The following is a 10263-nucleotide window of genomic DNA, read 5'->3' as shown; positions in this document are numbered from 1 at the left end:
TCACACACAGGACTGATTATGCAGCCGTCTCACTGCGCATGTGCAGTGTTCAGAGTGTCTTTGCCATAAACTTCTCTCACCCGTGTCTATTGATACACCAGTGTAGAAAGGACCATTAAATATTGTTTTTAAATAAATCGGAGAAGTCGTGGTGAGCTGTTCCATCTTTGATGGTTTTATGCTGCTTCATCCGAAACAGCAATTATAGTTGACAAATTGGATAGCGACTAGTGTCGACATCAATGTGCGATGTTTAAACGGATGTAGGGACACGTCAAAGAGAAATCTGATTGGTTTAAGGGCCTTCAGCACTTCGGACACTTTCCATTTTGAGATCGGATTCTTGAAAGACTATTTCGAAATTCCTTTAACGATCTTTTGAGCATCTTATGAAATTGCTTAGAGGTACTTTTCACGTTCTTGAAAACTTCTTCGCGCTTGTTTTCAGCATGCTGCAAGATATATTCATTTAGGAAGATTTCTGGAAGAACCGAACATACATAAAGAAGCATAAATGTTCTTCTCCGGCCATTGGCTTGCTTCCCAGCAACACGTCACAAGCTAATGCACTCGCTTCCCAGCAACACGTCACAAGCTAATGCACTCGTCCGTAGAGCTGCCCGCGGACATTTCACTGTTTAATATTCCCATGGCCAATGCTACTTTTTTGTCCATCTGTCCGTACCTCATTCGAGATGGACTCGTTGGATACAGTGTTTACTTTGCTTAACACAGGGACAGGCCAAACCATGCGTCGCTTTTGTTTAACTCTTTAGGCAAACAACGGGAATTAGATTTTCCCAAATAGAAATGAGAGAAGATTGTGTTCAACTGGGCTCACCGATCAGAAAGTAGAAGTCTGATTTCAACCTCTATCCAATAGCAGATCCCTGATGTTTCAGGCAGCATGCTTGCCAAGGAAACTATAAATTACCATTGCCTCACTGTGTCCAATCATGTAATTGCATTACACGAACACGTTACCATCCATCATAATTACTTTTAAATTATATTTGACCTGAGTGTCTGTCGCTACACTGACTCCCATGGATTCGTTAGGGGTAATGGCGTGTGTGTCGATGGGGAGGAAGCTGCCTCTGCCCTGGCCGGGAGGACCAGACATCACTGTTCTTGCGGAAATGAGGAACGACACGGGGTAGTCGAGTGTGCTATTTGGACATATATGAGACAGTTCATATCGGGCTCAAGGAGAACACTGCTTAGAATGTACCTTCTCCATCCAAATATTCAAAGGTGAACAGACTTCGCTAGGCTATCGCCACGTCGTCTGCTTATACAACCTCAAATACATGTACATGTACATGTACATGGTACTCAGCACCAGTTCTCATTGTATTTGACTGCCCAAACGATTTCCAAGTAGTCGTGCTGCCTCCTACAAAGATATAGACGGTCTTGCTTTAAGAATATAGAATTGTTATTAATCAACCTCGTTAGTGGCCGCAAAATTGATACGACGGCCGATCGCACCTTGGGTAATACATCAAAATTAATGGCGGGAATTTAATATGCGAATATGAGGACGAAGTATCGCCTGGGGACGGTGTTTCCGCGCCGTTTCCACTAGGTTAAGAGGGAGGTTGGATGAATACACGATTTATTTGGCAATATCAAGTGATGAACTTGTTCATAGAGCCAGTTATACGAGCCGGGTGAATGGCCCGTTCGATAAACTGGTCTGCAGAGTAACCGCTGGGAGGCGGTCTGCAGGTTCCTCAGTCTACTATACTGCAAGAGACGATTGAGGCACATCGAACGAAGAGAACTTGCCCTTGGATACAGTTCTTGATGGGTAGAAATGGTAAATTGTATCTCGTATACGTCGACTCTGCTTCTGATAGCCGTCGAGCAATGTTGTGGTCGGTGTTACTTTGGCAGTATTTGGAGACCAATGACATTAGGACTCCGCAAGCAGTCTATTTCATCTTCCTATTCATACTGTCTCATAGAGTGATGAACGAGGCCGGTCTTGACTGCGTCCGGAGTGTAATGACATTTAGACCAATCTCTGGCTATCAATTCAAGTGCCGCCATTGAGATACCACCAGTATCGGACTAGACAACACTCAGTATTCTTCTCATCCAAGCTCTATTATTCATTCATCGCGCAATATTTGTCTATGTCATTGATTGATTTCAAACTCGACATTAAGCAATGGTTTCTTCGTGTGTTTATGCAATACATCAACTCTAATGAAGCTGGCCTGTCTCTCTCTACAGCATTAAGTGTCATCAATGTGTTATTACTTGACTGGGGCTGTCACAGTTAAGGCTGACAGCTATGTCAGTCGCCGTGATCCATGTCATCATTTGTCAGCTGCGCAGTCTACCATGAACATACTTAGACGCAGCTCATCTCGTGTATGCTTACCGCCTTAATTGAAAGAGACATAGAGACTGGTTCTCCCCTTACTGGTGTCACTAAGTCAAGGATGATGTCGGTCAACATCACCAGGGGCATGTATGTGAGTGTTGATCAGCAAAGTGCCACAAAGATTATACAGAGTCGGATAACGGCACTGGACTGCAGGCCTCATCTCGCCAAGCCTTGAGGTGGAATTTACGAGCATAGTTCTGTTATTCCTCTAATACACACTATCATGACCATTAATGCATACAATGTACACTACTACATTCATTCCAAGAGGCTGCACACTGCACGTGACTGAAACAAATAAAAAATGGCCACTGCTCGTTTGTACTCGGCAGCCATCTTGATTGGAAGTTCAGTTATTCTGTCCGGCCTTTGCAGGCAAATGCGGTAAGACTTTCTGCCGTGCGATTACAACGTCGTGAGGGCCAGAATTTATGCCAATCATTTCGGGTTTATTGATATTAATAGAGTTATAGCGTTAAGTTCAACATTTATAATTCTCTAAGCGTATTTCTGATTGTATAAGGAATTAGATTACCATTCGCAAGTATAGTCTATAGTTGACGCTGACCGTGCTCAACAAGCCTCTTTGGCTTCCTTTGTGAAAAATATCATAATTAGACCCATATTTCGGTTATAAGTACATGCATTAGGGAGGAAAAGCGTGAGTGATCACATGTTTCCTGATTTAGCTACTCGGTTACCGTCGGGGTAGTTTTTCACGCATAGCCCCAGACGATGGCAATCGAAAGTATCGGTGCGTCATCAACACGGATTGTTTGGGTTGCTTGCTATGACTCCTGTGGATATCAGGGAGGGACTGTACACATGGTTGTAAGGAGCCAGGATCTCGCGGACAATCAGCCGGCAAGTCACAGCGATGCCCACTAGACATTATAAGATCTCATTGGAGGCGAGGAGTCTTGTTTGGCAACGCTACAACATCCATAAGGGACTTCAGAGCAACTTGATACGCAAGTTAGGCGACATCACTCCGCGGGGAAGCGCTACTTCGAAAGCTCCAACGACGGTTACGATCGCGACGTCTGCCGACGTCTCGGAGGGGGACTCGGACAAATTCAGCAGCGAGTTCGGCGCAAAGACTGCCGCTGCCTCGCTGAAATCATTGCGATGTGGGACAATCAAGAAAAAGCGGCTCAATGAGAAACACAAGGCGGAATTTCTACCGGAGATACGCAATACTACTGCCAACCAAACCAAGTTTTTCGAAGGACGGTTAAGATGTTTAGTGTCACGGGATAAGGAGATGAGTGTGAAGTCGCCCAGGTCCTCGCGTAGAGGGAGTAGGGTGGCCGGGAAGAATGAGTACAACCAGAAGACCATCGATCTGCCAATGTGTCGGATTAACGTGGAGACCCATGTGGGGCCTCAACGGGATCAGATCACTGTAAACAAGACTCGTCAAGAGATAAATGAGATCATTGAGGACGGAAGGCGGAGACCAGTGGTTAGTACGCAGAACATTCCACCTCTGGTCGACTTCACAGGCCAGATTACTGGCGTCATTACGCAGACACCATGCGGAGATAACGGGGACGTTGACACAGTGGATTCAAAGCGACCAAATATTCCACGACATGGGGTGAATATAATCCATTTTGACAAAGGTGACCGAGTTGTACGGTACAATAGTTCGGAGCAACTCATTACCGTCGGGCGGGGAAATCGGAGCGCTCCCAAAGCTAGTCAAACTAGGACAGTTGATAATCATATTACGGAAGGTGAAATATCCAGCCCAGCTAAGCAGAAGACGCCTCTTGTGTTAGCACAACGGACTATTATTCCAATGAAGGATTTCTTCAATGAGTTCTCAAACCATGTCGTCATACGAAAGCCTATAAACATGAGACAGGAGACCCAGGCTGTCAGTTTTGGATACGCATCGGTTGAAGACCCACCTGAGAGCGAACCACGCAGTTCTAAATCACGCCGTCCCGCTCCTCCACAGTGGCCAAGCAGGGATGATATAGACAGGTTAAAGACACCGCTGCACCACGTACCCTTGCTGAACGTAACCGGTCAAGACATGGCTGTGGCGAAATCTCACCCCGGGGCGACCAGAGCGAAAGAGGAGCCTGAGGACAATCCGAAACTGCGCTACACGACGCAACCGCCCAAAGTCGTTCTGGAGCCGATCATCGTTCCGTCGCACACAAACACAGACTGTCCAGTCTGTAACGCTTACTTTAAGATCTCGGGCAGCCAAGACTGTCCGCCAAACTCGAGGGCGTCCACCCCTGACTATGAGCAAGGTGGACACGAGTGCCAGCACGATGTTGAGAACGAAATGGTAGAAGTTGGTGAAACGAACTCTGCTGCTATTATCCGTATTCCGGGAGCTGAGGCACTCGTGCCGATGCGTGAGAGCACGTCCCGAGAGGGCTTACTCTCCAGGCGAGAAAGCCTCCCAAATAACACATTTGGCTCCTCAGATTCACCCTCTCAGACGTCTACGGTTGAGATTCCGTTGATTTCTATCCATAAGTCTTACAGTAGGAGCTACTCCAGCGAGAAGACCTCGTCAGCTGGCAGCGGGACGTACAGACTCAACTATACGAAAGTGCAATCGCCAACAGACTTCACAAACCGGTGACGAAGGTTTAGGAAGGATAGAAAAAACTCGAGTTGCAGTGTCGATCATGGAGGTCAGCCGTGACCGTCATGACCGTGTAACGTCACCTGATATCATAGTTGCAAACAGGGGATGGGAACTTCTAAAGGGAAATTATGATAGGTCGACGCAAAGCAAAGTGAAGGACTTCCTTCGGAGGATGGGACATGGCCTACAGAGGTGCTTTTGGTTTTTTTACTGTATGAGAGCTTTCGAACCGGATATTTCCATTTATATGTTAAGTGAGAACGATGCCTTGTGCAATGGATTACATAAATGATTAATGCGGATACTATCAAGAAGTGGTATTTCGGGTACGAGAATCTTAAAAAGAGCTTTAATGGCAAACCTCAGTGAGACTTCAGTGCTAAATCTCCCCGTAAATCTATTAACGGATTACTCGGGTTTATACATTGGACTTGCACACGATAATGTCAACATGTACAATCTGTGTATGAGTGGAAGAAAAAAAAGATTTAAATAAAAGTATTTCATTTCACTTCAATACGTTTTATTTTTATTCTGTTATTTGTTAGAGGCCTACATTAGACGGGCCTACCGGTTGTGGGCTGAAAATAAACATGGTAGGCCGTCTTTTGTTGATAGGTGATTGTCGACCAGACAGTGGGTCTCTAAAAAAGGCAAGCAGGCCTATGAATGGTGCCAATGACATCAATCTTCCATCTATTTACTTTTTGGCGGCATGACAGCACAGTAATAGATACGATCATCGTCCAAATGTAAAAGCATTCTTGACTAGAGATAGTCCATCTATCTGTCCTCATAAGGCGGACAGTCTGAAATCATACCATCATCATCCTCCCAATCTTCAAGGCGGTTATCAATCGATTTGCAATATTGCAGTTACTGTAAGTTCGGCCTAGAACCGTCTCGACCTTGTTGATAAGAGTTTTAACCCACACCGGGTAAGGTGTCGCTACTTGGATGGTCACGGCGAGTTTTTAGTAATCGCAGCAGTATATTGTACGGTGAATCGATGGAGTCAAGTCAAAGTATTTTAATGACAGATGTGTAACAATACTCGACTTGCCAAACTCAGCTCGACGCCGAACTGCAGCGCCACTCGCGGACAAAGATAGAACAACTCGACATTTTTTTCACCGGTTTCTCGCTGCGCATGCGTACCAGCGGAAATCAACAAAAGATGACGCTGGTACGCATGCGCAGCGAGAAAACCGGTGAAAAAAATGTCGAGTTGTTCTCTTTGTCCGCGAGTGGCGCTGCAGTTCGGCGTCGAGCTGAGTTTGGCAAGTCAAGTATTACCGGGCGTCTTTGGCAAAACATTATTTTGGGAAAACGACCTAGTAAGAGTCAAACCAAAGAAACTAACAACAACGGGTTTTATTTGGTGTTGTTGAGCAACGAGCATCTGCCTAGGAACGCCGGCATCGAGACGTGAGGCGGCGTCGTCGCGCCCACTTCAGGTTGGCTGGGTTTGTGTTTTGACTAATGGACAGGCTTTATGCCTTCTACGGCCTGGACATTGTGGTAAAATGTGTCAACAATATTAAAATCATTACATTTCAATGAGTTTGTTTGATTTTTGAATTACCAACGGTCTGCCTTTCTGTAGTTTTATGTTGTTCAAATAGTACAGGTAGTAACTAGCAAACGAGATATTAAGTAACTTTAAGGTGTTCGTTCCTTTAGGGTGCCTTCTGTTGGGTTACTAAGATGTAAGTTGGGCCCGAGGGATAACTATGGGCACACGGAGCGAAACCATTGTGATGGAGGCTGGGACAAGCAGTGGGCAAGGAAAGGTACAACAAACAGAAATCAGACCGGAGATGGAAAGAGAAGACAAAAGCTACGTTTGAAGGTGAACATTTCTTTTTCATTATTGCACTATCTGCCACCCAGGACAGTGTTGGATCTGTGTGTGGAAGATACATCAGCTAAATGACTGCCTCAGTGTCCTAGCCGTCATCGACTGTGAAGTGGCCAAGTCTATAAGCTTCATGTGAATAACTGAGATGAATTACTGCTTGATGTGCATTCTGGCTAACACTACGGCAGCTGTTGCCATACGTCTTTTTATGATTCTTCTATCGTTACCGTAAACACACAATATCATCGAAACACATCATCACCTTGGTTTCATATCACAACACACGTTTCTTCATCAAATACCAAAGCAATTCCTTATTAATTAGACCTATTCATGCTCTCGTGGGTGTATCACACCACCAACCCCGTCACAAACATGAAGATATCCCTTGGTGAAAACAAAATGAACCATCCAAGTGTAACACGGCCCTCATGCATTCTGTTAATACGGTACGTGCAATTGTGCCGGGTCCTGCAATGCTGCAAGTGTCAGGTAGTGCTTTTCACGCTCTATTGAACCAAAGCTGCTCTATTTTCCATTATATTGCACAAACATCCTAATTCGTTTCCGATCAGATGTGAATGTTGATCACGGAAACCCGACATGTACCTAATGCCCCTCGTCTCCTCATTACAGATTACACGGTGTGTCCAAAAGCCAGTCGAACATGACCGTGAACGTCCAGAGACAGAGCAACCTCAGGGAGACACTGGGGGAAGACGCCGACCAACTACTTGCGGCTGCAGCGGTCTACCACGCGCTCAACTGGAAATACCCCGACCCACCCAGTGCCAAGAAACGAGTGACTTTCGCTGGAGGAAAGGATTTGATGCAGTACGCCCCGAAAGGTCGGGACCGCAAGATAGAGCGGCGTATTATTCCGTGTACGCCTGCGAACTCCGTCAGGAATACTCCTATCCCGAGGGGCAACCTTCCCCGGGTCGCATCCAGTTCAGTTCAGAGTACACCTAGGCACAACCAACTCCCGGGAGTTAAACTTACGGCAAGTGGGAGTAATCGGACAAACAAGGGACTTAGTCAGTATTCTTTACGGAGTATGGCCAGCCCGCCTGTGACGTGTCAGTCCACACCGAGGAGGAACCCAAGGACCGGTGAGCTATCGCGGCAGATTTACAGCGCTTCCACGATACGTACGCCAAGTCTCCCAGCCAGGTCAGTGGACGTCGCAACCCGACAACTCATGAGGACGTACTGTCCCGACTCTCCCACCTACAAGCATTTACCGACAGCAAACCGCCAACTCCTTACAAACAGACATCTTCCTCTAATCAATTATAAAGAGACATCTTGCTCAACTCCGACTGGTCTATACAAACGCTTCCAGAGTCTACACGGCCTTAGAAACAGTGCGACGTATCCATTTGAAGAGACCAGCAAGAAAGTTAAGTCCACTTTACAGGAACCGTCGTGTTTCACTATTAGTTTTCGTAATAACAGTGCTTTAGGGGAGACAGACGGATACTATGATCCGTGCAGTGAGGTGAACAGTGACTACTATACAGTGCAGAAGGTTTACACTCAGAAAAAGTTGGCAAGTATTCCGCAGTTGACGACCTTGAACGGGTTGTTGTCGGGAAAGGCGAAGATTCTTCACGGGCGGCGCCAAGAAGAAAGGTTAAGCCTCTCGGGAAGTATCACATCTACAGCGAGCTCACCACGGAGTAAAGCAGTCTCGGATACGTTGAAACAATAGGGAACGTCCATTACTTCTCCCTTGGACTCAAGGAGACATGTTTCAAAATTGTATTCTTTCCTCCCAAACAGGATAATTTGACATTCCCCGTCTCGTTGGTGCCAACCATTGTAAAGAACCTTTTTGTGTCAAACTGGTTTTTTTTACAAGATATACTTCGTGAGAAAGTGTTAGACGAGTTTTTATGAGCAATTGTGATAGGGGACGAGGTGCTGTCGTCATTGCGAAACTTTGTTCAAAATTTGCCTGTCACCGACGGATGATTGTGACAGCGATGGCTCCTGACCGACTTTCACCAGAGCTTACCAGCTAGGCAGGACTTGCAACTCGGGGGGCAATTCTCGGTAAAGTTCGCGTGCTGCCATCTGACATACTGTCGCTGAACTCGACTCATCAGCCTTTCGAAAGAGACAACAAGAGGTGGTAATTAGTAGCTTTCCGCTTCAATATATATATTTCCATTCTGATTGAGGAACTGCCAACTCGAGTTATTCCTATTCTAGTCAGCGAAGATGACTGAAGGTAACCATGGTGTTAGCCTGAAATGTTATCTTTGTCAAATAAATTTATCCATTGAAGACGTGACTTTGTTCTCCTTTATATTTTTCTCGTTAAGATACTCTTCAGATTAACGGCAACGCCACTCAGTTTCAATAGCTAAAACAGTATTAAACTCGGACAGGAGACGACGCCATCGAAGCGTCCAAGTAACCAAGGAACGGAGGCAAATGCCACCTCTTGGGGTAAATTCCCTCGAGGTGGAGTTAACCGCACAATCAAAGCCAAGGACGACATGTCCCAACCGACTTTACAGTGCAGTGCTTTCTGTTGATGTATGATATACTGAATTAATTCTTGTTGCATTTGAATGTTCGAGTCAATATTGATATTTTCGCAAGTAGGCCTATTTCAACTAGGGAAGATTAACTTCTCGGGAAATGAGTTCTGTATGATACCATGAACAAACAACTTATTAGATTCAATAGAAGACTGTTTTATTAATGTTCCACTTAAGTTATGTGAAATTTGGGCGACAGGGAAAAGAAAAACAGGCACTTATAGGCTTATGGCGTCTTGGTGTAACGATCAAGGACCGTTATATGGAGTACTGAAAAGTTCATTAGGCCTACCTGCCGCGTTCCTTTCAATCAGAAGGTGAAAAAGCAGCGGATTGTTTCATAGAGATGATCGTCTTAGAATTTATACTGTGCTGTTAATGACGTCTTCTAAGCTGATTAGTCGGTTTTGGCGGTATTGAGATGGGATTTAGTATTTACACTAGAGTGCCTTCCCCTGTGCAGCGCAATGAGTATTACTACAAGGGATGGCGCGGTAGGAATAGCTCGGCGGCGTACAACACAATGCGGAGTGTCCGGACCGGGACACCTGGACAAGGACGATACGCCCCCACAGTGGGTTTAAACCTGGAGCTCAACGAGGTTTATCCAAGTGGACTTCCAGTGCAGCCTTTGGGGAGATACTGTCCTGGCAACAAGAACGTCTTTCCCGGGACTGATGTCAACCATACAGGATACGTGCACAACCACAAGAACTGTATGCGACTCCGAGGAGTGAACGTGCGTGATGTTTATAAAACAGGTCGTAAGCGACAGGATGAAGCAGACGATAGTAGTACCATTCTAACCAATAGAGGCGGTAACACGCACAGGGAT

General features: G+C 45.7%; 1 protein-coding gene across 1 annotated transcript; it reads left to right on the top strand.

Moving 5' to 3' along the window:
• Positions 1–6802: 6802 nt before the first annotated feature.
• Positions 6803–9163, top strand: LOC135482755 (uncharacterized). Its single transcript, XM_064763101.1, has 2 exons — positions 6803–6867; positions 7513–9163. The coding sequence occupies exon 2, from the start codon at positions 7544–7546 to the stop codon at positions 8588–8590; it is 1047 nt and encodes a 348-aa protein (XP_064619171.1). The 5' UTR covers positions 6803–6867; positions 7513–7543; the 3' UTR covers positions 8591–9163.
• Positions 9164–10263: the final 1100 nt, after the last annotated feature.

Source organism: Lineus longissimus, chromosome 1 (genome assembly GCF_910592395.1).
Source record: "Lineus longissimus chromosome 1, tnLinLong1.2, whole genome shotgun sequence".
NCBI classification, from domain to species: domain Eukaryota; kingdom Metazoa; phylum Nemertea; class Pilidiophora; order Heteronemertea; family Lineidae; genus Lineus; species Lineus longissimus.
Note: the sequence above shows the minus strand (reverse complement) of the source record. Positions and strands in the feature narration are given on the sequence as shown.